At 35.0% G+C, this 27953-nt stretch overlaps 2 protein-coding genes across 2 annotated transcripts; both read right to left on the reverse strand.

The window, feature by feature from the left end:
* Positions 1–340: 340 nt before the first annotated feature.
* Positions 341–12024, reverse strand: LOC149947917 (sphingomyelin phosphodiesterase-like). The gene is made up of 13 exons (XM_090170990.1): positions 12010–12024; positions 11325–11384; positions 9603–9791; positions 7814–7978; positions 7527–7754; positions 7251–7420; positions 5308–5418; positions 5165–5245; positions 3798–3885; positions 3654–3736; positions 3400–3592; positions 2204–2394; positions 341–565 (listed from the first exon to the last, which is right to left on the reverse strand). The coding sequence occupies exons 1-13, from the start codon at positions 12022–12024 to the stop codon at positions 445–447; spliced, it is 1695 nt and encodes a 564-aa protein (XP_090027116.1). The 3' UTR covers positions 341–444.
* Positions 12025–15222: 3198 nt separating this feature from the next.
* Positions 15223–27529, reverse strand: LOC149947918 (cytochrome P450 2J5-like). Its single transcript, XM_090172063.1, has 8 exons — positions 27277–27529; positions 25960–26084; positions 25783–25889; positions 25255–25556; positions 20960–21069; positions 20319–20574; positions 19441–19622; positions 15223–15762 (listed from the first exon to the last, which is right to left on the reverse strand). The coding sequence occupies exons 1-8, from the start codon at positions 27516–27518 to the stop codon at positions 15590–15592; spliced, it is 1497 nt and encodes a 498-aa protein (XP_090028189.1). The 5' UTR covers positions 27519–27529; the 3' UTR covers positions 15223–15589.
* Positions 27530–27953: the final 424 nt, after the last annotated feature.

Here is a 27953-nt window from a genome sequence, read left to right on the forward strand (position 1 = left end):
GCCTGTTCGAGAGAGAAGGATGCATCCAGCGTGTTTTAACAAGCTAAAAGATCCTCAAATGACCACTTCGTTACGAAAATTTAAAGCACCAATCTAACCCAACCATGCAAGTATAATGGCCACTATGGATAGTTCCAACACTATCAAGGGTCACATATATCAGTTTTCTATAAACCTCTGAGAGGGTATGACCAAATTTATATTTCCAGTGTTGTATGAACAGCAGTGGCGTAGACAAGGGGGAGGCGGTTTCCTTCAAAAATGATTTAAAACTTTTTTTAAAGAAAATAAATTTTTCATTTATTACTTACGCAATATAATTTTTACATTTTATCTTCCCATTCTTAAATATACAAAACTCTTTGGCAATTTTGTTGTATTATTTTGCATAAAATATTATGCCCTATTTAGTATTTTCTTAAATATTGTGGGCCATTATTAAAATCAAATGTCGAGACATCTTGATACATCATTGGAGATGGCAGTTTTCAATCCGCATATTATATCCGATTTACAATTTCCTTCGCATTCTTGTTTTTCATAGTCACTTCCTCTGGTGTATAACCTTTTAATAAAACAAAAAATTAGGGCAATAGGGCTGCAAATTAACTTCACTTAAAATTAAAAATGATCAAGTTCTCCGACGAACCATATACGAATAACAAATGAAAAGTTCTTTGATAAATAAAATATCATGACTTAATTTTGAATTGATTGGTGGTAATGCTTACTTCGTTCAAAATGAAACTAGCTTACACCCAAAGATTTATTTATTTATACTTAGAAAGAATGACTATGTTGAGACTATTCGTGGCCAATATTGTCTAGTTTCCCCAATCGTTGCGCAACGAGATACTAGGCTGATTTGATTTTTTTAGGGGGACGTATAGTTTATTTCTATAGAGCGTGATGTGGATTGGTAGCCACTCTATAAATCGTCTCAACATAATGATTCTGCTAAGTGTAAATACATACATTCTAAGCGCAGCGTTATGGACTTCTAGTGCATATACAGGGTGTTAATTAAAAAACGATACAGAGCCAATTACTCAAAATGTGTTTTATGTAAGAATTGGAAATTTGCAGGTTACAAGGAGGATTCAGGGGGACAAATGACAATGAAAATTTCAATGACCTTGAACCAGGTCTTCAAGGTCATTCAAATTTTATCTCGAGAACCATTAGGATTAGGAGAATGGTTCCAATTAGAAAAATGCCCGCCAAGGTTTTTACCTTTTACCCGAGGTAAATAAACCAATAGAACTCCAAAATAAACGTTAAAACTCTTCGTGAAAGAATTGTTGAAGCATTTGGCGATGTCAGCGAAGAAATGCTAGAGAATACGATGACCTCGGTGGTCACACGAGCACAAGCATGCGTAGTAACCAATGGAGCTATTTTTGAACACTTCATCAAATAAGTCTAGAATTTAAGGTAGCTTGAAACATTACATTATCATTGTTATGTTCATTATTATTTGAAAGTTAATCTTCAGTTTTTTCATTATTTATTTATTTAAATTATTTGTAAATAATTCTTACGTTTATTAGTTGCTTATTTATTTCAATTACTTATTTAGTTTCTTTTGTGTTTAAAACATTTAAACTAAAAAAGTTAATAAAATACTTGGTACGTCTTAAATCAATTAATTAACTTATTGGTTTATTTACCTCAGGCATTTTGCTAATTGGAAGCATTCTCCTAATCTTAATGGTTCTCGACATAAATTTTGAATGACCTTGAACTAATGTTACAAATTTCTAACTCCCCCACTCAGTCATGACAATTTTGATCCATTAGATCTGGTAGTTTTCGATTTATAACATTTCTCGGCTTCCCATTGGTAAAATTAGATCGGGTCAAAACTGTTTAGACTTAAAATTAAACGTAGAACACATTTCTAATTGGAACCATTCTACTTATCCTAATGGTTCTCGAGATAAAATTTGAATGACCTTGAAGACCTGGTTCAAGGTCATTGAAATTTTTATTGTCATTTGTCCCCCTGCACCCTCTATGTAATCTGCAAATTTCAAATTCTTACATAAAACACATTTTGAGTAATTGGCTCTGTATCATTTTTCAGTTAACACCCTGTATAATCCGAATGTCGAGATTTACAAGTAATTAATTCGTATATAGAAGATTAGATAACTAGAGATCGCGAGACATATTTTGGTATTTTTTAATCATGATACGGTACTTATAAAAGGTTCTAAAAAGGTCATCATCCTCCTGCATTCGTTCAACGACTTTATTCCAGTCTTCCGGCTGTAAACTGTCCATTCCGTAAAGCTCCTTCGCGGAATATGCTTTCATCCATTGAAGGTCTTCGCCAGGATTTTCATTAGCCTTCGTCAAATTAATGAAATACGTTTCGTGGTCCAAAACAGCCTATTTATTACAAATAAACGTTTTATATTTTAGAAGTACCTAAAGTTGAATTAATTCATGTTACGAAGATAATACCGAGCTTCTAAGTTATTACGATTTCGATAAACGATGGCAGCAAGAGCTATAAGGGGTGACCTGTGCTGTCACTTACTTTGGGCGGATGACATCCTGATATTATCTCGTTCGTAATTTACCACCTCGCATTATCTCAGTAAACATAATAAAGTTTAATTTTTATTTGGCACTTATTTTTTAATTTTCTTCTGAATGGTTTTTAAATAAACCAGAGCCGTGGGACTAACCACTTCAGAAATCTGTTGTACAACATAGCGAGTAATCCGAAGAAATATTGGGAAATTACAAACTTCAATCACTACTACAGTCATCTACTAAACTTACGTTAGTGAGCAGTAATTGCGGTGAAACAAAGTCAATAGAGTTTTATTATGGTTCCCGCCGAAACCATTCTGCATTTTCAAATAATGGACGCAAGCGACTCCAAGAGATAACATCCTTATGCATAGTTCGTTTTTTTTACATTGCAAGAACCTACCAGTCTACCCTGAACTTTGGATATAAGTGTACCACTGTTCTTTATCAATTAAAGAGTGAAATAGATGTGTAGAGTCTGTAGTTGACAGCTTCGGCAATTGATCTGCCTAGGAAACTGAACGGTTGAAATTCGGAAAGCACCGGGATAAAAAGAGACATTGCCTTGGCAGCATAATTTTAGGTGAAAGCCACGCGACCAAAATTATTATTCCTTTGTAATGCTATCCTTAATTCTCTTTGTGTGTCAATATTGAACAGGAATACAGGCCTTGTTTTAGAAATGACATTATTATAAGCGTTAATTTAAGTATTGTCTCACTTTCACATCCTGACAAATAACTAATTAGAGTTAGTAATTTGTTGTTGGCACGGGTTGATAATTCTGTAGTTTACTAGTCTGCATGGCTAGCTTTCACCGGTGTTTATTAATTAATTAATACGTTTCCTTCTTACCCAAGAACTTCCCGGAGATTGCCCATCAACTTTGAAAATTCTGTAGCTGGGATTCACTCCGAGGAAAGTAGTGACGCTTGGAGAAATATACGCCACGTTGGTAGCTCTGTCGGACGTTTCATTGGCGTAGAAGATTTCAAATTCGTCGTAATGCGTATGACCGTAGAATTGAGCCATCACCGTATTTTCGTACCTTTACGCGTATTCGTTCGATCATTCATTTGTTTCGGGGCTTTAGAAAATAAAATTCCTACCGGTTGATTATCTTGTTATAATTAGCGCCCCACGATTTAATGCAGTCAAATTTTCCAGGTGGGATATGAGAAATTATGTGAACCTATTATCAGTTTTAAAATAAATCGCGAGTATTGTTGAAGTCGTTAATGTGTAATACGTACCTTTTCACCCTGGTCTTCGGCGTCTTGAAGCTCACCAACAAGCCAAGACAACTGCTGGGCAGGATCGGTCGCGTTCAGTAAAAGCCACCTAGCATTTAGTGAACTTGTAAACCACGGAACTAGTTACGCTCTCTCGACGTTCGATGGCGCCACGCGTAACTAACGGATACCCACTGCGTGGCGCCAAGGCACGTCGACAGAGCTTCGGTAGATCCATATTTAGTTTTTTGCATATATTCTTCTCTACAAAAATACAAATTGAATGGGATGGTCTATTCTATTCAGTTTCCAATTACATGAAATTATTTATTTATATAAAAACTATGGTGACTATGTTGGTTCTCATAGAAACGGGCGTGGTTCACAGCCGAGATTTTTGTCCGAGTCTTGTTACGTGCCTATTTGATATTAGGCCTTGTCTCTCCATCAAGAGTTTACAATACGAAATTTACTCTTTTAAACCATTTAAATACGGGATTTTTACGCGAAACTACAGTATTTTCAAGAAGAAGATAAAAAATTATCCAAGAACATCAAGTGTAACGAATCATACTTTCTTAAATCGTTTTTGGTCATTCAATTTTCTGAGTGAGTACCTTGCATTAGCGACGGCGGTCAGCCATTAAATAAAAATTTGCGCTACCACTCACATTCGACGTAGCATTAGCACCGAGGCCTAGGTTGCAATGGCTCCTTAGATATTTCAAGTTTATAAATATATAACTGCCATAAAATAAATGCCCGTTTGCCCTGAGAAAAATAACCGTTAGGTCTACTACAATATTTTTGCGCTATCCGTCGTTGCGTTTTTGCCATGACAGGGCCCCCAGAGGTCCGATAATTCCTATAAAATCCTATATTTTCAAAATTGTCCTATAACATCCTATATTTTTAGTAAAATCCCCCAAAAGTCCTATAAAATCCTATAATTTTGATACTTTGCCCATTTCAAATCCAACCACTCAGTTAAATTGCTAGATTTAGCTATAGGATAAATTCCTATACCAAGTCGTTCTAATCTATACTTTTGTTATTGTTAAAATGGTTAGCTACTAGTATATTTTGGTGATAAAATGGTTAAATAGTTTCTATTTTTTAAGTGAAAATCAAAGATTTATTTATCTAAATATAGATTTTGTTTTTAAATGCATAAAGTTAGTAAATTAAATAGCATATATTATATAGTCCTATAAAATCCTATAATTTTGTAAAAATAGTCCTATAATGTCCTATATTTTAAGAAATATAATCCTATTTTCCTATAAAAAAATTGAAGATTTGAGTGGGGGCCCTGCCTTGGTGAAAACCAGACTTATAAACCCGCTTCGGTTCGAATTTTCAAAAAGGAACGGCAAAACTTTTCTTACCAATTTAAACCATTGCAGTAATTGGAATTGAGAGAAATGATTCGTAAGCCCTCTCGGTGTTTGACAGAATAATATCCGCCTCTGAAAAATAGAAAAATATCCGTAACTAACCCTGAATTTTAGACTAAAATGTAGAACGCTACTTTCTAATTGTAGTTTTTGTGTTATTCGGCAACCAGAGGCCCCAGGTTTCCGATAGGTTTCCATACAGCCACGATATGTTAAATGGTCCTGTCATTTCCGGCGGAGGAAAGCTAACGAAATGTAAACCAAGTCTGAGTATTTAATCCTTTACCTTATTAAAAGGAACTGCTTCGCGATAATTGGGTTTCCCTTTCATTCTTTTTCCGTACGTCAGTCGCGAGCAGTGGCGGTGCCAGGATGTTTTGAGGTAGGTGAAACTGCCGAAGGCTCTTTTTTAAAATACGGTGAAATGCGTTCGTCTGCGTTATTGTATTATCGTTGCAATTGCAAAGAGGGAATTACTCATCTTGAAACGAGTCTAGCTTTATTGAGTCGTCATGTGCTCTGCTTTACTCAAAAATGAGAGAAGCCAACTAAAGTAGACAGCGGGAAAAGACTGAAAGAATATCGCTTAAGAGGGAAGACTACAGTGGCCATTGTCTACTTTCGCGCTATTTTAAGCTGAACTCTTTTAATTTTGTATTTTAACTTATAAAATTAATATTTATGTGTAGAACAGCCTTTTGTTTAGTGATTAAAATCATTTTGACAATTTTAAATTTAAAAGTAATCAAGTTTTTACTTTTTAATTCGGACCCCCGGAGCTAAGCAAGTTGGGCAAGCGCCCAAACTACCCTTTAGTAATAAATAAATAATAATAAATAATAATCAGCTAGGCTAATACCCAAGGCACCACCTTAGGCCTAAGTCATCAAGCGACTTTTGAAGCCATTAATTCAGGTGGCCGGGTTACAATGCGTAGGAGGGTGGTGGCAAGCCCTGCATGCCACGAGATCGAGCCAACAGCTCCCTACACTAACTATTACCGTTAACCTCGACAAGTTTTTAATATTAGAATTATCAAAATTATTTTAAGCACTAGAGGAAAGTTCAGCTTAATAAGAAAAATATAATTCAATTATGTAATTGTTAAAACAGAAACGTTCAGCTTGAACGAAAAAGAGGGTTCTATTGTATTCTTCCCCTTAATCTAAACAAGTTGTTCAAAATATAATATTTTCGGGTTTGCTGATGGGTCCTTAATTTGGAATTTGGAGGCCTTTTCTGATACTCAAGTAGCCAAGCCCACCCTATTGCTAGCGCCACCACTGTTCACGAAAGAAAATTACTTATGTCTGTACCTATAGAGTGCTTTCGTCTGATACTATTTTGAAAACTAGTAACGTCACAGATGTAGTGTTAATAGTGGCCGCCATGACATTTACCGTTTTTTTTTATCAATATGCAAAATACATTGGTGACGTATTGAGTTTCGAATTAAAAGCACTCTATTGGAAATCTTTATAATATAGTCTAACAAGGGGAGGTCTTGGACTGTAAGTCGGGGATCCGAGAAAACGTTATGGCAACCTTTAGACCATGCCCCAGGAAGGTATCAGCCGGGCGGATTTTCAAGCAGAATCAAAAGGTCAAGTTTGATGACCTTTCGAAATTTTGACCTTGGTCGAGCCGGAAATTCCTTATGGGATTTGCTAATTTCATGGGCACCATGTTGACCACTCCCATTGCAAACTGACCATTTTTGACCATATTGAACCCTAATGATTCAAACTGGCCAGTTTTGGCCATTTTACCCAATTTTAACTTTGAATGACCACTTTTACGCATGTTTTAGATGGGCATTACAAAAGTAAAAATTTCAAAATTTTGAGAAGGGGGGACCGTTTGGTGCCCATGAAATTACCATATAAAATCCCATAAGGAATTTCCGGCTCGACCAAGGTCATAAAACTTTTGACCTTTTAACTCTGCTCAAAAATCCGAGCGGCTGATACCTTCTTGGGGAATGGTCTAAAGGTTGCCATAAATTTTTCTCGGATCCCCGACTTACAGTCCAAGACCTTCCCTTGCAAGTCCGAAACAAATTAGTAACTTTATATACCTATTAACGGGCACCGATTCGTGATTTCCAACGCTTGGGTAAATAGGAATATCACCAAACGTGTTCTTAAGTAAGTTCGCAATGTTTTGAATGATGTTTAAGTTTTCAGTTTTGCTGGACATCCAAATATCGTGTGGCGGTACGTCACCAGTCCAAAGAATGTAATCTATCTAGGAAAACGGTTAAATAATGGTAGGTGGTAAATATATTATCGTAAGACAGCGGTGCACTTGTAACATTAACTCTATGAGTTACACCGCGTCGTTGTGTTTGTACCTTATGATTAGCGACGATATGGTTCAGCATGTTTTGCAGAGTTAGCATGTGAGTGTCGCAGTTGTGGTAATCTCCCCATTTTCCCGCTTTCGCCTTCTTGTTTTCCCCGGGTCTGTCATCAGCCCGGCAGCACAAAGGCTCTCCGCACTGAGAGTTCGTGCCTTCCGTGTACTCCGGATCGTGGTGAATGTCCGTCAGATGAAGGACGTTCAACGTCGAAGCTCCGACCTTAAGACGACAAAGATCAAACCACAACGTACGCTCAAAAGCCTTAGATTTTCCCTTACATCTGGTTTCGAAATAGACCTGACTAGCGGCTTCGTAGTGTCTGGTAGGTCAACGCTCCAAGAAAAATGAGGGCTGATGACTTTGGAGCACGTTTCGCCGAGGAAGGTACCACAGATGTCGTTAGCGTCTAATTCCGTTCGCTTAATTACGTAAAACACTTGATCCTAGAAAATATGGTTGTCGGATTTAAATCAGTTAAATAAATCGCGAATTAAATAAGTTATTTTTAATGATTTCAATAGTCTATTATACTTCAATGTATTTATGAAATTATGCAAAAGTGCGTTCAGCCAATTCAGAGCAAACTAACTTAAAAGTAGTAATTCAATTTAAGTATTTTTAATTTAAATTTCATATTGCGTTATCACCGAACACCATTAATTATCAAAGTTTTTAAAGTTTTAAATAAATATGTATAAACCATGAAGTATCCGTCGTTTATTTTATTTTATTTTAGTTTATATACCTTTACCACGGTTAAAGAATTTAATTTGTATAACCATTAATTGTCAATTTTTCAAGAAAAGAGATATAAAATGCTTTTAAATAAATAAAATCATAAAAATCAATTAAAACCATAAAATACCATAAAAAATAAAATAATATAATAAAAAATCAATTAAATCGATATAAACATAAAAATATAATTAGTCGTTTTAATAGATTTTTTAATTATACAAATTATAAAAAACAATTAAAATCATTAAATCCATTAAAATCATAAGAAATCAATTAAAATCATACAAATCATAATAAATCAATTAAAATAATAAAAAACCTACTAAAATCATTAAAAAAAACAAATAAAATCATAAAAAATCAATACAAATCATTAAAAAATCAATTCAAATCATAAAAAATCAATTAAAATTATAAAAATTAATTAAAATAAATTAAAAACAATCAATTAAAATAAATTAAAATAAAACAAAATCAATACAAATCATAAAAAATCAATTAGAATAAAAAATCAATAAGAATAAAAATCAATTAAAATCATAAAAATCAATTAAAATCATAAAAATCAATTAAAATCATAAAAATCAATAAGAATAAAAAATCAATTAAAATCATAAAAAATCAATTAGAATAAAAAATCAATAAGAATAAAAAATCAATTAGAATAAAAAATCAATTAGAATAAAAAATCCATTAGAATAAAAAATCAATTACAATAAAAATCAATTAGAATAAAAAACAATTATAATAAAAAAATCAATTAAAATCATAAAAATAAATTAAAATCATAAAAATAAATTAAAATCATAAAAATAAATTGAAATCATAAAAATAAATTAAAATAAAAAAAATAAATTAAAATCATAAAAATAAATTAAAATCATGAAAAATCAATTAAAATCATAAAAATCAATAAGGATAAAAAATCAATTAAAATCATAAAACTCAATTAGAATAAAAAAAATAGAATAAAAAATCAATTAGAATAAAATATCAATTAGAATAAAATATCAATTAGAATAAAAAAGCAATTAGAATAAAAAATCAATTCGAATAAAAATCAATTCGAATAAAAATCATTTAGAATAAAAATCAATTAGAACAAAAACCAATTAGAATAGAAAATCAATTAGAATAGAAAATCAATTAGAATAGAAAATCAATTAGAATAAAAATCAATTATAATAAAAATCTATTAAACTCAAATAAAATTATAAAAATCAATTAAATCAATAAAAAACCTATTAAAATCTAATTACTTTTTAATAGATTTTTTAGCTTGCTCGAAAATAATTTCAATAATATGAAGTTTGTAAATAAAGTTCTTACCTTAAACACTTTAATAAAACCCTCGCAGACTCGAGGCGTAGAAATTCGAAGTATTTTACAAAATAGTAGCAAGGTATTAGCCAGCGAATCTTCGGGAATTCCAGTTTTAAGAGCTACTTTGAGCGCCCCAATTGCCAGCTTACATTCCGTGCAATATTTCGCTTTCTCTCCTTGAACGCCATTGCTGGCCTACCGAACAAATTCAACTGGTTAATTTACATTTTCACCGTATACGTTAGCGGATATTTTAAACATTAAATTCTAAATAATTACTATAAATAAAGGCAGAGAAAAACACAAAGGTTGAAATATAATAGTTCAAGTTCGACATTTTCGCGCGAAATACGTTATTCAAGTGCAAATGGACTTACAGCTTTGTTACTAACTGAAGTCTGCAGGTGCGATAATAACTTGTATATCAACTGGTAGTGCGAGTTGTGGTGCAGCGTTTCATTGTCAAAGGTAAAATCTAAACTTATGGGATCCGAAACGTTTTGGCTATCGTTACTCACGATTGAGTTTCCCCACAGGGTTGGCAAAATCCTTGTTTTTTTTAAAAAGAACAAAAACAATGTTTTTTATTGTTTTAAACAAGATTCATTGTTTTAAACTGTTTTTAAAGCGAACAATAAAAAACACATAATAAACAATAAAAAACTATGTTTAAAACACGTTTTAAACTAATCATTATACTTATAAATCACGAGTAAACTCATTTAAAGAAATATTACGTATCATTAAACGTATTATCATAAGTGGCATAATTACCCTAAGTGTGTCAATAAGATGAATTTTTCCATGATACCTTGTTTAACGAAATTGACGTAAATGACGTCATTTTTCCAGTGACGAAATTTACGTAATGTGTTTGCGAAGCGGCGTCTGCGGCGCGAGCATTAAAAATACCATATAGAGTACTTGAACGGAATTCGCGAGTCCTACGGTTCTTTGGTCTGTTTAGAACAAGCTCAAATTGAAGATTTTCTGTGGGAAAGGCTCCTATTGGCACACTTAGGGTAATTATGCCACTTATGGTATTATAAATAAACTCACAGGGAGAAGAACCAATGAGTACACGCTTATTTAAACGAGCCAAGAATTTCGCTAAGCGTTGTTGACCAACCATTGACGGCCTTAGGGTTTTCGATGCCCCATGCAAATACTACCTAACCCGTAGTAGGGTTTTTAATATAGTTATCATCCTGAAATTTTTGGTCGCATAGAACTAAGAAAAGGGAAAATATCCACACATTGTTTTTAGTTTTGGTTTATTGAAATGTGCACGTCTGCAGTCATAAATCATCACAAATAAGCAATGTTACATAAAATAAGATTTTAGGTACCTCTATAATCTTAAAACTTCCATCACGTCATAAAATTTCTAAAAAATCGAGAAAGGGGACCGAAATCCCTTGATTTTTATCTTGGAGTGCCGCCTAGTCGGTTTTAGCCCGATCTGTCCAGACCGGCCGTGTTTCTTGTTACTTAAAACCCGGCACAACCCGACTAAACAGCAACCCTACTTTTATCTCGTGCATAGGTAGTGTCCCAAATAGATGTATATTGGCAGCTATATAAATTATATTTAAACAAAAAGACAAAATTCAATGCGCTCGTAGGATTTTTGCACTGGTAGGAAATTTATGAAATCATATCGAGCCTTTTCAGTCGCTCTTTTCAGAGAATCTTTAAATCAAACTACCCGTTATAAATACAATTTACCTTTCTTAGAGCCTTGGAATGGTTTTTTCTACCTTTTCCCTCATATTGAATAACGAAAATCTTACAAAAAACAATGAAAATTTACCTTATAAAAAACATGTTTAAAACAGATAGTTTAAAACGTTTAAAACAAATTGCTGTTTGTTTAAAATAATTGTTTTAAACGTGTTTTAAACACTTGTTTTAAACCTTTTGTTTAAAACTTGCCAACCCTGTTTCCCCAGACCAGAATTACTAGGAGAAAGTAGCATCCGTTATTGGACATGGCGCCTTGAAATCGTTCACTCTGAAATGAAAAAAATCCGCGATTGAAAAGTCGTTGAAATCATCGAACTTAAAACTTAAATGTCTCCCGATGGAAAGGATTCGGAACTTAATTCAGCTTCAGTCGTAACCGTAGGGTTGTTCTTGAAGATTCGCCAAATTTTACATTCAAATTTTAAGAGATACGCAATAGTTTACAACTACGCGCTGATATGTGTAAAATTCGTCGTTCGAATATGTAAATCATTTTCGACGCTCGTCAATATTTATCAACAATTTCAACACAAATTTTCTCCATTTTATAAATTAATTTCCGACTCAAAACTAAAACGAAATAACCAACTTTAACTATAATAAACAAATACATATTTGATGTAATATCAAAAGAAAATTAAACGTACCGTTACGTGAAAATATGTACCTTTAAAAATTCCATGTATGCTTATAATAACTTACCTAAAAAAAACCCGTTTGATATGAAAATAAATTGTACCTGATATTTACGCACGTGCGTCCTCGTGAATCAATATGATTTTCCAAAAAATTCGAACCAATAACCCAAAACAATATCCCAGATTATGATAATCAATAAGAGTGATTTCGAAAGTAACGCTTATAAGGGCGATTTGATATTAATTTATTCGGACTAATTTCGTAGTTTGATATTATTTGTACTTTTTACTCGATAGTGCAATATCCGTCCCGCATAAACGATCAGGCGTTACCCCGCGTGTAGTAGACGTTCACAAAACCCAATTAATGGAAGTTGACTAGTAGATGTAGGGAGCTGTTAATTCGCGTAGCATGAAGGTCTACGCCACATAACCTGGCCACCTGGAACAATGTTCCATGGAGTGTGTTTAGGGAGGAGGGCGAAAATTACTTTTGGCCAACTGGAGGCGAAGCGCTTTCCGATTTCGCCAACTCAAACAAAGTTTACCACTGTAAAAAATTTTGGTGGGCTCGCACTCCTCCTTATCCCTATGGTTAAACCATACAGTGGTGTCTTGGGTATTAGCTTAGCTAATTTTTAAGAATTTATATGAATATATACTACATTTGTATTAGCATAAGAAACTTAATAGAGTAAGTACGACTGATATCGGCATCTTCACCTATCAGTTTCAAAGATTAGTAACAACGCGGGCAGGCCTGGACTGGCTGCTAGAGGACCGGGTGATGTGGGGTATGGATACAAATCTAAATGGGTATTTATAGGACAACAAGTACCGTTTAAAGTGACAAAGTGTACTAGATTCTACGTGCACATTAATTTGAAACGTCAAACGCGTTTAAAGGACCTTTAGGAAATTTTTATTATAAGCTATTTGGGGGCCGATCTGGCCAGTCCGTGCCTGAACACGGGGGTAGTCATCAGTTATGATTTACATGATCTTCGGTTAAACAGACTGTCAATAAAGCCTTCTGATAATAGAGCGTGTCATACTTTTCGTAATAGGTTACTTATGATCATCAAATTAGTCAAAAATTAATGAGTAGCGTATATGCGAAATTTTACCTAGTGTGAATTTTGAATATTTTATTATTCAATTATTAATTGATTGTAATTTTTTATCAAGTGTTTTTCTCTAACACAAATTTAGGTAACGACCTTCTCGTGTTATCTGTATTTGTATTCTGCCCTGAAGTACGGAGATATTTTGCCAGTCTGTCAAAATCTAAACATAGATTAGGTCGTCTTGTATGTTTGAAGTAGAAATCAAATTTAATCTACAGGATCAATTTACATATCAATCTAATAAATATTTTTTGTACAATTACTTGAACTATCGCATTGAGTTACTTCGTATCTCTGTGAATTACAACTGACAGAGGTATTAATTGAGGCGAACAACGAAGTTTAATTAAATTTGATTAATGACATATCATTAATAATTAATAATTTCTCAAAAAGTAAAAACTAATTAAATTATCGTATCGATAACACTCTTTATTTTTCTAGCGTTAGCTATCGACTAAAGAAAGCGTTAATTATAATTTAAAATAATTATTCTTACCTAAATAGCGTGAATACAATGAAACGCCCAATCGCCTCCTCGGAAGCTCTCGAATGAAAATCAGTCGCGATTGTTCATTCGATTGTCGATACTGATATCGAACAAAGATTCAAAGTTAAAGATACAGTTTACTGTATCAATTTGATAAACTGTATATAACATACAGGGTGCCAACGTTGTCTCAAATATTACAAATATTTTATCATTATAAACTCGCAAGGGAATTACGTATTTACAATTTTCTTTTTAAGAATTCGTGAGAATAAACTTCCTTACTACATTACGGGACTATTTATTTTCGAAGTAAAAATTAAAACCATCCGCGTTGTTCCCGTTTGGTTGTCATCAGCGAAAGTGAAAGCGTTCAATGGGAAGTAGGTCAGAATTCACTTATTTTTGGTGGAGGGGGGGGGGAGGCAATATAGGAAAAACGCGCCGAATACCTTAACCTAATATAATACGCGTAGTTTAATAAAATACAGGAAGTGAAAGAGGAACGGCGGGCTAGGTTTGGAGGCGGGGGGTACGATTGAACAGAAATAGAAAGTTAATTTACTGCGGCTTGGAGAGGAAAAACAGGTCCATCTTGAATTAAATGTACCCGTATTCCTTTGTTGAAGTTATGATTTAAATATAATTTAAATATTCGTTTGAGAGGGTCGGTATTCAATTTCATAAATCAATTTTATTGATTGAATATCAATTTAAAGATATTTCTAAGCCATTGAATTTTCTTCAGAAACTGGTTTAAATTGTTTTCTTAATCCAAATAAAAATACGGAAAAATGTTTTGCATTTCCTAAACATATAAAAAAAATCGTTTGACTATAATTGAAATTATATAGGTATGCTTTTTCACATTATCTCATAACAAAGAAAAATTAGTTTATTGTTCAAAATATCCTTTCTGAAAACTGTAATGAGGTTATTTTTTCCATTTAATAGATCAATCTTTTTTCCTCGAAAAAGTTCTGACATTTATATTTTTAATTTTTAAATTAGACGTGCTATATATATATATATCCGTTTTATGTGCTCCAAAACTTAACCCTTCAACAGACAATCGAATTTTAATCGGAATAAAATAGGGTTTTTGATAGCCTGTGCACAGAATGACCCATATTTTTTATACATACCATAAGTAACGTAATAACACAAATATGGCACTGACCGATTTTCGTTTATGATAGACTGTCGCAAAGCGAATGCGTAATCGGAAGTTTCGGATCAGGAAATACGTCACTTCCTACTCTCTTTGTTCGCTGAATAAACGCCGGGTTAGTTTGCTGGTGATAAGAAAGAGCCAAAACCTGTAGAAACGATTAGAGGTCGGGGACGGTTTATCATTATCCATGTTTAAATTGATTTTTTTCGGGGAAAAAATGTAAACAAAGAAATTTACCGGTTAAAATTTCGGAAAATGATTAAAAAACATGTATTATTCGTAAAATTTCAGTTTTTATCGAAAAAAACGTCGTTTTTCCGATTAATTTTTACAAATTTATCAAACAATTAATCGGATAAGACAGAAATGTAAATTACTTGATCAAAACATTTTACGAATAATTTGGAGAGCTTTATCTATTGAATAAAAGTTAACCCTCCCCGACCTCTAAGTAACGATGCCAATTTTTCATAATTAATTCGCCAAAGTAAACCTAATTTTTAATTTTATAAGCTTTGCAATTTTCACTAGGCCTTGCCTGCTTTTTTTTAAAAGTGTGGTGGAGGAGATTTCTTGGGCATCGTTACCTGGCAATTCCAATGACTAGTAAAAACTCGCGGATCGTTAACTTCGTTATAATGTATGTTGCTATTGGCAAATCAGATGATCATTTCCAAAATAGAACGTGTCATACTTATGTTATTATTTTACTTCTGGACCTACGCGACTTATTTCCCTCTGCGAAACACCCTGTATACGTATATAACGTTAAATAGAGATAAATTATAAAAATAATAATTAATATTGATGCGTAATTTTTATCGTTTTTCCAGTTTGAGAATTGGTTTATTCGGTACGTAAACCAGTCTAAGTTCGCCGGAAAAGTCCACTCCAGAACTTGGCGGGCTAAACTTGAACTTTTGAATCAAGTTCGATAAAATGATGAAGAGCTGCATGACGGCTAATCTCTCCCCGGGACACATTCTCTGACCTGAAAAATAAAAATGATATTAGATATTATTGATTTTTATTCATTCGGATATTTTATAGATATTTGCCTAAAACAAAAATAAAGAGCCTCTTCAGTAACGTAAAGGTAACATATACCTGGTCCCCCCCCCCCCGTTCCGCCGCCACTGCCAACTTATTTTTGGCACTCTTTTTAATTATATTTCTTTTGGCCATTATTAGTTGCACAAGAGCCCAGTTTAGGCAAGTGTAAGATTGCTGTGCCCGACACACCCCCCTACTGCAGTTAGAGGTATTTAACTTTAATGAGGTTGGATTACGATGCTATACTAATAACCGTGTCCCGCAATAAGTCAGACTGTCTCCCTTGGTTTAAGCATGGGCAAACTACTACAGGACTCGTAATGTAAGCCTATAAAACTTCGTCTTCCAAATGTCGCTTTGAAATTTTACGTGACGGGCAGCGCCATCTAGTGAAGTTCTTTGAAATACAAATTTGGAGTTGGAGATTTGATTATTGAAAGGTAAAATTAACGCCGAATTTCCATGTTAAGTTATACTAATCTATTTTATTAACTAATATGATAAGAATGTTTGAATATCAGATATTCATGAGAATATATTTCAATCTAATCTTTGCGAAACGGTTGAAAAACTCGAGGAGGCACAAAATAGCCCTCGTAATGAATCTTCTAAAAGGCTTAATTAATATCGAATGGATATTCAATAGAAAGAGTACAGCTCAAGACGTAATATTAACTTCATTAATTACTGGTAAAGCTAATTTTTCCATGAAAATGGGCATTATTCTTCAAAATCATTATCTTCAAATAACATTTTTCGGGGCCATAGCTAAAAAAATATTTATAAACTCGTAAATCAGGCTAGCGTGATACTCGTCATTTTGTACCATATTTTTAACTCTCGCGAATTCCGCACGGTAGCGCTCCAGTCGAATAGCGCGACAGTTAGAAGAGAAATACTCTATGGAAGCTTCGTATGAAATTGCGAGTCCTGTAGTAGTTTGCCCATGGTTTAAGGAGGAGGATTTCGTGTTGATTTGAATAGGGCGCCCTCTATTGCAGATAAATAGAAGCTGTTGAAAAATAAGTAAATAATTAAGATGGGCTTGATTAGTTATGAAAACAATTTAATAAAATATATTTTTAACTTAAAAAATAAATACTTTCGGTAAGTAATAATTTTAAAATGTGGTTACCTTTAGTCAATGTAGTTAACCTAGATGGCGCTCCAGTGCAATGGAAATAAAAAAGAGGAATTTTGGGGAAAGCAAGTCTGACTTATGGGCGCCATCCGAAAGCTTTCGTAAATTACCTCCTAAAGTTAAATAACCCTGCTATAGTCAAAGTACGATGAGTCCAAGAATAGGGATCGTGCGGTAAATTCCACTTTAGTTTATACTAACGTCTTGTATGTTAAAAATACCTAATAGTAGAGAAGACTGTGATAATAATCATACCCCAAAACGTTAGGGCGTAGGCAAGGTAGGCCATGGCTTACTTTAAAATTTTAATGAGGTCCCGATATCCTACTAAGCGGACCCCAAATTAGTTGAAATTAGAAAACACGTTTGTGGGGTTCACTTTTAAATTCCTTAAGCGTAGAAATTGAGAATTAATAACTATAATTTTCTAGCTTTACGAAATAAAAATGGGCCCAAAACTCCTTCTAAGGGGCAGACATTTTTCAAAGGGGAGAGCCGTACATAATCGAAAGGGGGTGGTACTTTGCGACTTTATTAGTGCATTCATAGCCTATCAAGGGGGGCATTTGCAACGTTTGACCCAGCATCGGGCGCCTACGAAGGGGTCAAATACATAAAATTTGGGGACCTCTTTTACCTGGGCAACCTAAGCAAAACATTCTTTCACAGCCACTGAAAGTAAACGAATCAACGAGAAATTGTAGATATTAACAGCATTATATTGTTATACTTGGTGCCAAATAAATTTCAAATCCGAGATAATTTTCGTTTCGCTGCTACGGTTACTTGCATGGAAATTAGCTTATCGATCGTTCGATAATACCTCGGATTTGGCGACATCTCGGTTTCGCAGCTAAACTAACATTATTTTCATGGTTAAAATTTATTTACTTGTTAGTATAAAGTTAACTTCCTGGCTGTTTTTGTTAACCATTGGTTTAATTTGATTATTAAATTTGGGAACAATATTTTTAAAATTCATAAAGCATCAGGTAATCAATAAGTGAAATCATAAGTGTATAATATTGTTACATAAGACTAACGAGGTATGGAAATTATTAGTCCATAATTAATTAAATAATTAATAAAGGTAGAAAAAAAATTAAGCTCTATGGGTTTGGAATGAAGACTTTCATGGTTAAATTAATTGTGATAATATTTACGAGCATTTTAATTTACCCGATCACGATTATATATGAAAATATGTAAACTTTGATGTTGTAGTTCGATTACTGACTGTCTCTTTTATTTGCCTGGTTAGGTGTCATTTATTTTCGAATATAATATGGAGGAATAAAGAGAGATTAAAGAACATATAAATTTAAACGAGGGGGGGGCGAAGAAAGAGGGAAGAGTCCTGGACTCGTCGAAAAAATAGATCGGCGGAGGGGTCCGGGTCCAGTGGACTCTCTTAAAAATATACACTATTTACAAGTCTGGGTATTCAGGTTGAAACCTATTCTCAGTCTATGGTTAAACCTGGTGGCAGACATATAAAATTCGTTGCACACCGTAAAAATCATCGTACCTGGTTTAGTATGGGATACATTTATAAACATGAGATTTTGTAAAACTACTTTGACTTCGCGGCTGCAAAATCTGACCCGAAATTTTTTTTCCAAGTTTCCTACTTTAAAATTTATAAATGCGAGGCCCTAACTTTTGGAGGTTTTTGAAAACTCGTCCGCAGCCTGCCTCGCGGGAATGCGCTTTTAATTTCTTCTTTAGGCCTACCAAGAATGCATTTATTTATACCCAAGGAGGATGACTGTGTTAAGACAGCTTGCGGAAATTATGGTCTAATTTACGCCCATTTCAACATAGTCACTCTCCCGCAGTAGATATTAATACATTCTATACATTTCTATAAAATATATTTTACAGTGGAAATGTTTAAAGGTAAAAGCGGCACGTTCTTATTTGAAAATAGACCATTCTATAAAATACTACTTATGTGGTTATTTACTTTTGTGTATAGAGAGGCAGAAGGTTTGGCCCGATTTTTCACGAACCAGGGAGGCTCAAGAAAGGATTATCTGGCAAACCTCCTAACCTAGTTGTCTGGATAAATAGTGGATTTTCAATCAAAATCCTACTCATTTAACGGTTATAGTTTTATACAAACCATTATAAATAGATAATTAACTATATCTCATTAATTTTGTAAATAGTTCGGTTAAGGGCGTACTATATTTTGAAATATACTATCATCACTTAGGCTACCTTAGCTATATTTTGAAAATGAACTTTATGGGTGACGCTTCAGAAAATACCAATAAAATAGGAATGAGCATAAGCCAAAATTTTTAAATCAAAGAATAAATAAGATTGCAAGTCCTACTGAAATAGCGCCATGTTGTCTTTGTGAAAGTAATTGGCCTGTTTAGCTAAGAATTTAGAATTAGCTAATTTGAAAATCGGTAACTTTGTTTTTATCTGGCGGTAAAAATGTTAAATTTCCCACGATTTGCATACCGTATGAAAATGGAATGTGATTTTCCGGGGCTTTAGCTTTGCCATTGTTAAGAAACCTTTCTGGTCTAAATGTTTTGGGATCACCCCACGTTTCCGCATCCATGTGAACGGCCCAAATGTTAGTGATGACAGTTGTATTGGCTGGAATTTCGTATCCCCCGACGCTGGTGTCTCTCTGGGTACTGGGAAAAAACGGATCATATCGGTGCCTACGTTATTATAAAGGCCTGTGCAAGCTGCTCAGCTAGTGGGTGACAGGAGCTTGCGACTTACGCGCAAAACCAATAGGTGGCGTACTTCGTTGTCTTTTACTTTACAAATATTTCTAGATTCGCGCCGAAAGTTTGAATCGTTCGGCGGGCTAATTTTGCTAATATTCTGTCTAATACCATTTTATTAATGAAATTTTAACTGAAAATCCTCAAAATAAAATCTAAATAATAAAAAATGTTACAATAGGCCTTGGCAAAAAAATTATCAGTTAAAATAACCTAGTTTTATAAATAACAGTATTTTCTAATAAATTGATTATAACTCATGAATTAATTAGAAAATAAAATATTATCTAATTTATTTTAGTAATGAAAGATTTTGAAAATATCTTACTTAAAAATCGACAAACATTTCACCGCCGCGGAAAAACCGCCTTCCTCCTTATAAGGCACCGACTCGACAATGATTATACGCGGGAACTTCGGAAATTCAAAACTCTAATGTAAAGGAAGAGCGCCTCTATCGAAAAATACCGGCGAACTAAAACTTCCAAAAATAAAAATGAAATCAGACGCTTGCACAGGCCTTTATAATAACGTAGGCACTGATCATATATTTTCAGTTTCAAGCTGAAAAAGTTACCGTTGAAAAAGTTTAATACTAACCGCCTTAAGACGTTGAGTGGAACCAACGTTTTAATCCTTTGAACTTCTAGTATCAAAGCGTTGATATATTGAAGAGAGTCCCGATCATTCCAACCAATTAGTCTTTCGGTTCCACAGACGCGAACTATTTCTTGGTACGCCTTTCCTTGTTGTTCCTGGTGTTTGGCCAGAAGCATCAAACTCCATTCGAGAGTCGTCCGCGTAGTTTCGCTCCCTCCCAACAGAAAAATCTGAGACGTTCCATTCAAAATGTCCTCTTTTAAGATAAATTGAAATGTTAATTTACTTGAAATGAACCGAAGTTATCGAAATAGCGCTCAGAATCAGAGGGCGTTTTCCTTATGAAAATGATGAGAAAATCGAGTCAAATAAAAGCTAATTTCCATCCCCGTCTTTTGACGCGATAAATTTAACTTGGGAGTGGTGGGTATAGCTATTTCTATATATAAAAAATGGATTTATAAAAACAAAAACGTTTTTTTTCGGCCTAGGAGTGCGCAAAATTTCTAATTCGAGGCCAAAATGTAACTTCATAAGGAAAATGCCTCCAACATGGGGAGTATAGCAGTCTGATAACTTCGGTTCATTTACTTCTGTTGATATGTCATACGAAGCTCGAAAACGAGTAAAAATGAATATACTTGTAAAACCATCTTCTCCGTTTCTCCTTTTAATTTCCATCAGGGAATGGTCTAAAAAGTCTGTCAAGTTGTGCGGATCCAAGGTCCTCTCGTGGTTTTCAATTTCTTTACTATTAACATTAAATGAAATCTTAAGTATGTGCGATATACAGGGTGTTCCCTAATTGGTGGTAGGACCGAGCGTCTACGGGTTCTACGGATTTTTTTAAGACGAAAATATTTAATGGCATTTTTCCGATTTAGGCCACCATTTCGAAGTTACGAAACGATTGAGGTATAGACGACCTCTTAATTTAACATCAGCACGCGGCCGAAATAAAAAATCTTTCTCGGCGAAGATTTACGAATGAATAAAATATTCACGCGCTCACCTACCAAATCATTTTGTTGGGACGCGAACGCCCAATTCTTTCGCCAGGTTTTCGTGGAATCTTTTAGCGTGTAAAAATTTGGTGCGAGCTAGAAATAGTGCAAAATACACGCTAGCGATACTAGCTTTTCAGTTGTCATCCACGCTTGTATTTTGCGCTAGTTGCGTGCGCTTGCGAAACTAGATAGGGACCATTGAATTGGGAATAGTACCGCTAGAATGACAATTTTAATCTGCCTTCCGCGAAACAAATTTTTCAAAATTGAGAACTCTATCATTTGTCGGTGGCGCCATTCGCTGATAGCAGTGGGAACTATACAGGGTGTCTCAATTTGCTCGATCAGGCAATTTTTCTCAAAATGTATTTATGCTAGGGTTCTGAAATTTTCAGGGTTTATTTGTTAGGTATGGAAGGCTTTGGTTACTAAATTTCAGAAAAATCGAACGATTTTGTGCCGATTTCTAAAATTTATTTTTTCACCGGTAGGTGTCACGCAAAATGTTTCAATAGAAAAGTTGTAGGGCATAGTCGAAAGTGTAAAAATAATTTTGGTTCGGTTGAAAAAGACCTATTTTTCACTGAGTTTGGAGGTTGGGGGAAAAAACAAGTTGTACTAGCAGGCAATGGCCTTTAACGAATTGTAGGAAAAATAAACAAATAATTATTAGCCCAAGTGACAAATGTTTTTTAATGACTTCTACAAAATGTTTTCAAAAATGCCACCTTCTGATGCAATGCACAAATATGCACGATGTTGCATATTGCGAAATGCTCCCCGAACCATTTCTGGAATCACCCGGCGACATGCTTCGATGATTCTTTGTCGTAAATCTTCAACGCTCGTCACAGGTGTTTGGTATACGTAGTCCTTTACGAATCCCCAAAGAAAAACGTCGAGTGGTGTTAGATCAGGGGATCTTGCAGGCCAACGAACAGGACCAGTTCTTCCGATCCATCTTCCAGGAAACTCGTCGTTTAGATATGCAACCACGTCACGATATTGGTGAGGTGGCGCCCCATCTTGCTGGAACCAGATGCGTCTGTACTCGGCCAGAGGAATGTCGTCCAACACGTTGGATATTTCATTTTGAAGGAACTCCAAGTAGTTTTGACCGTTCAGACGATTTGGCAGGAAGAACGGGCCAATAATTCTCTCACCTAACAGACCAGCCCACACATTTAAGTGAAACTGCACTTGGTGGCGGTGAGGAAATCCCCAGTGTGGATTCTCGTAGTCCCACATATGTTGGTTTTGACGGTTGAAAGGCCCATCTCTTCCGAATGAACATTCGTCGGACATCATTAGTTGATCGTGAAAATCCTGGTGTGCGTCAGCCATGAGGAATAACCAATTGCAGAAGTCGAGTCGGCACTGTCTATCACCGTCATGCAGTCCTTGGTGAAGTGTCGCTCGATAAGGATGAAAATGGTGTCTTTTGAGTGTTCTCCAAACGTAGTTTCGATCCAACCCTAAGTCAAAGCTGGCAGTCCTGACGCTCGCTCGAGGTTAGGCGACGAAGTAGGCAAGTATGGTGTTTTCCATGTCGATGTCCTGGAGACCACGACCACGAAACCTCGGATTGATATTACCCCAGTTGTCGAAGTCGCGGACCACTCTAAGAACCGTCGTATGACTTGGTCTGCAATTGGGAAATCTTCGTCTAAATAACTGACTTACTAGAGTAGCATTACGACGACCTTCTCCGTTAAATAATTCTAGCATATGAGCGCGCTGATCTCGAGTGTAAAGAGGCATACTGGACAACAATCGGCCAAGCTGAGATAATGTTTTAACTTTGAAATGTAAACGCTTTAAATACTACTCGGACAATTGATATTTCACGTTAAAAAACAACAAAAGAAAAATAAGCGCAATTTTTGGTCTACAAATCTTTGTTTGATGATCTTACTCGTAACCACGTCGAAATGGAAGACGCGGTCTTTGTCTACTTTGTCTAATTAGGTGTTGAACGTAATAATTTTCTTTAACAATAACTTTTTGCAGATCTGATTATTAACTACATAGCTGAAAGCATAAGTTCCCTAAAATAAATGTACATGTGTGTTGTGATTATGTACGATTGTTTACGTTAAAGGCTATTGCCTGCTAGTACAACTTGTTTTTTCCCCCGACCTCCAAACTCAGTGAAAAATAGGTCTTTTTCAACCGAACCAAAATAATTTTTACACTTTTGACTATGCCCTACAACTTTTCTATTGAAATATTTTGCGTGACACCTACCGGTGAAAAAATAAATTTTCCAAAACGGCACAAAATCGTTTGATTTTTCTGAAATTTAGTAACCAAAGCCTTCCATATCTAACAAATAAACCCTGAAAATTTCAGAACCCTAGCATAAATACATTTTGAGAAAAATGGCCTGATCGAGCAAATTGAGACATCCTGTATACTATACAAGTACTTTGAAAGTGATAGATGGCGCCACCCGTATAATGATAGTGTTGACGGCAGGCTGAGAAATAAGTTTTTTTTTTAAACTGGTCCTGTGGCCAGTAGAACCTAGGTAGTTTAATTAAAAACTGGCCACTTTCCACTTACCATTTTTAACCTTCAAAATCAGGCTTTCATAATTTATGGTCAAATAGAGTGTAGAATATACAGACTCACAACACCCAGTCACCCACCCATGCACACAATTGACACAAGGCCAAGCACACAGCGTAGAAGCAAAGGCCAAACAATTTTAGGGATTAATATAGTATTTTTTTAATGAACTAAAATCTTGAAAGGAAAAACTTTGAATTAATTAAGTGGTCACCAGGGCCACTAACACTCCAAGCATTTAATTTTTAAACTGGCCCAGCTAATTTTTAAACTGGCGATTGGCCTGTGATAGTGCCTTATTTCTTACACTGGTTGACGGCAAAATTTCAGAATTGGTTTCGAAAACCCACGACTCCCGAACGCGCCTATGTCCTTCTAGCGGTACTATACCCAATTCAATGATCGGGATTCGCTTTTAGCGTCGATCAAATCCTACTGGATATTTTCACGCCCAAGCGAAATTTTCAAGCAGGACGTCTACCCATGAGACTACATTCAGCCAATGGGGAACTGGTTGTAAATTGTGATTTGTTGCGCGAAATTTACAAAGAAACAAAAGAAATTGAAAAATAAGAAAAAAGAAAAACAAGGGATTTTTAAGAGAAAAGTCAATTATTTGGAATCGTCAATTTAAAGAGCATCGCGACCTTATTTATTTACATTTTTATACAAACACGGTAAAATGTAGAGGTCACTGTGAACGCAACACGCTACAAATCCACGATTATGGTGGCTTCAGCGCGGAAAAAAAATAAGACTTAATCATGCAAAATAAAAATATCTCAATCGTTTCGTTTACTCACTACAAGCTCCCATGAAAACCCAGCTTAAGGAGGGGAAGATCGTGTGCTCTCTCTCTATCTCTCTCTTGGTCTGGTGTCTTCAAGAAGCGAATACGTTTGAAGCAATTTTGATTTTTCTACAACTATACCAAGACCTGGCCTCAACTACCCGCCTTGCCTGTCAATTACTGCAATCTGAATGCATAAAACTCCCACTTGACTGAACCTTACCCGACCCGAAATTAGAAGCGAGGCTTCTGATACATAATATAAGATTGTTATTTTATCCTAAATCGTATTTACTTATTGTTTAACTGTTAATCTAATTTGAATTTCCATTTTTTACCTATATATCTATATATATTGTAACTCTAATTTTGATGTTTCTTAAATAAAGCTTGTTATACTCTCTCTGGCCGTGTTGGCGGAACATATCCTCCGGGAATAATAATAATAATAATAATCAGCTAGGCTAATATCCAAGGCCTAAGTCATCCGGCAGTCGTGGCAACACATTCCCTGTTAACCTGAAAACATTCTTGCTAAAAGCCAAAGTAATGTGATGCAAATTCTCACACTAAAGCGTCTTCGATGTCATGGATAGCCTTTTTGGCTCCTCGTAGGCGCGGGTTTAATAACAAACAGAGTTCCTTCAGCGATGGGAAGTAGGCGTGCAGAGTGGCCGATCCGAAATATCTCTGAATGTAAATCTGATAGTCGTGCAATATTTTCGCCATGGGATCCCCTTCGTCGTAGCGTTTCCCGCAGATCATGGAATATATCACGTTATCAATCATTTGAGACATCAGATCTTGAACATTCACCTCGTCTTTCGACTCAAAGTTTTCCAACTTCGACAATGTTCTCGTCAGTTCGTCCTAACACGAAGTCGAAGTGAAACCAATTTTTATATTTCGCCTCAAACCGAGGGGCTGATCACAATCCGTAATCGGAATACAAGCCTGTAGCACTAAAGTGATTACGTAATCGATTACAGATTCATCGCTACTAAAGGCTCTACTCGCTGTAATCGGTGTACAGAATTCGAGGAAGTGGTTAGCCCCTCGCCCCAAACACTTGGTTTTTTTAACTATCCCAACATACCTTGATGACCTCCTCAACTTTGCTTTTCCCCATTCCAATCTCTCGGAGAAGGGTTTTATTGAATCTCATGTGATCGATCCACAGTTGGCCGTTCATGTTTATAATGTCTGTATTTTACGGTTGGCATATTTTATATTTCGGACGTATTTTATTATTTAACTTATTAAATTTACTTACTTTCATAAATATCTGTAAATTTGAAAGCATCGAAAGGTCTGCCAGAAAAGTCATTTTTCGAAAACGCTTCCTTAATCGACGCGATGTCATTTAAAACTATCGTGTATTGTCTTCCCAGATAAAGTCTACGAAGGAGTACAATCGCGATTAAGATTAATTCTAAAAGAGTCCCATATTTATGATGGCCATTTACATTTCAAAATGTAATTATCTCGCATATATAGGATTCTACTCTGATCAACAAAAGGAAGTGACGAATTATTCACCCAAATTGGCGTCGCCACTGTCGAAATTTATCTCTTTATTTAGTCCATGGACAGTAAATTAAGAGGACAGGTTTTCGATACCCTTCCACAGTGCATTTTATTTATCCCCGCGTATCAATCTGCTCGAGAGACTCCGAGGGAGTCTTGCAAGGTCGTTTGTACCACGTGATCTTAAAATTTCAAAATCTAATGCGGTTGATATTGTTACGTAATATTTTGCGCTTTATATTTTAGTAATTTTTAATTTTGGTTTTTCAATTCAATAAAAACTATCAACTGATATTTAGTATATCATATTTAATCTATAAAAACGTGAAAAAATACCTTTTGGCGTAAAAATGTACTTCGTGTTTATCTTTTTTCTTTTTTCGAACAGTATCGTCCACTCTTAGCGATACTTGTTTTTTTTCAAATAATGTTGGACGATTCCCTTAGTGTGATTGGTTTACGGGGGCTAAAAACCAGGCTTTTTACCGATCCTCTAAAATCTACTATCCATGTTTAGTCTTTTATTTTGGTTTGCAATCTTTACGACTTTAAAAAATATAAAATCTCCAAACGTATCAGTTTTTTTTAGCAGCGGAACACAATGAGAATAAAAATTAAACTACTAAACAAAAAGATAAATTTTTACGGTGTCTATGTTAATTTAGCCGATTTTGTTGGTCGAAAACAGAGAAAATCGATAACTTTGAATTTAATAGTTAATTAGTTATTATAGCGATAACGTTATGATTAAAGTATTTTTATTTCAGCCTTGGCACTGAGCAGTACCGTAAGTCTATAGTGGGTCGAGTAATCCAAACAATTACGTAAAGCCTTGCGTCGACTGACGCGGAGTTGAGAATTGACGTCGTACCCAAACAATTAAGAGAAAAATAGGAAACTTCAAAAAAAAAAATGATCACGTGCCACTATGACGGCGAGGCAAATATTTGTTGACCTAATGACTTAATCTGAAAATATTTCTCGCCATTCTATAAATTTATCTCAATGTAACAAGCAGAATATATAATAAATTATAAAGTACAAATAATGATAAAATTCTTACCCAAATATATTTCCATATTTAGCTCTTAGACGGTTAAAAACTTTGTGTGGTTTTTTCCCGATGAATGGCATATATCCAACGAGTGGTAATCCCGTTGGTCCCGCTGGAAGCGCGTACTTTTTCTTCTTCATTTCTTTCGACAGAAGCATAATAATCGCGCTCACTATAAATGCTAACAAAGCAATTTTAAGCTCCCCGCCGCCTCGCTCCAGTTCTGTCAGCTTTAGCATTAAGGAAAACATTTCGCCACTACATCCAGTTCGACTCGGAGGAGAGTCTTAAGCCCAGCTGGTCAGCGGCGTAGTCCTTTAATACGGAATATCGGCTGATAATAAGTGATCTTTGAATAGCGTTAAAGAACTGATACCGCTATCATATCTACTAGCGAGAGAGCGCTATAGTTGCCGAGTCAAACAAATACAAAATGATAGGAAACCTATTGGAAATTTCAGCCCGTGTTATTGGACTATTCTCGAATATTGAACCAGGATATGATTAACATTCGCCGCTTTTAGAACGCGTCAAGGTGGATCGTGCCTTAAATGAACAATTTGAAAGTCGTTAACCTCATCCATCGCGGTAATAATTCCGCTGACATCTCGAGATTTCGGATACAAAAACACTGGTACTAGAAAAACAGGAATTAGCTGGTTCCGTTTTCACAAAACTAAACAAAT

This window comes from Leiobunum rupestre, chromosome 4 (genome assembly GCF_980474605.1).
Source record: "Leiobunum rupestre chromosome 4, qqLeiRupe1.1.hap1, whole genome shotgun sequence".
NCBI lineage: Eukaryota > Metazoa > Arthropoda > Arachnida > Opiliones > Sclerosomatidae > Leiobunum > Leiobunum rupestre.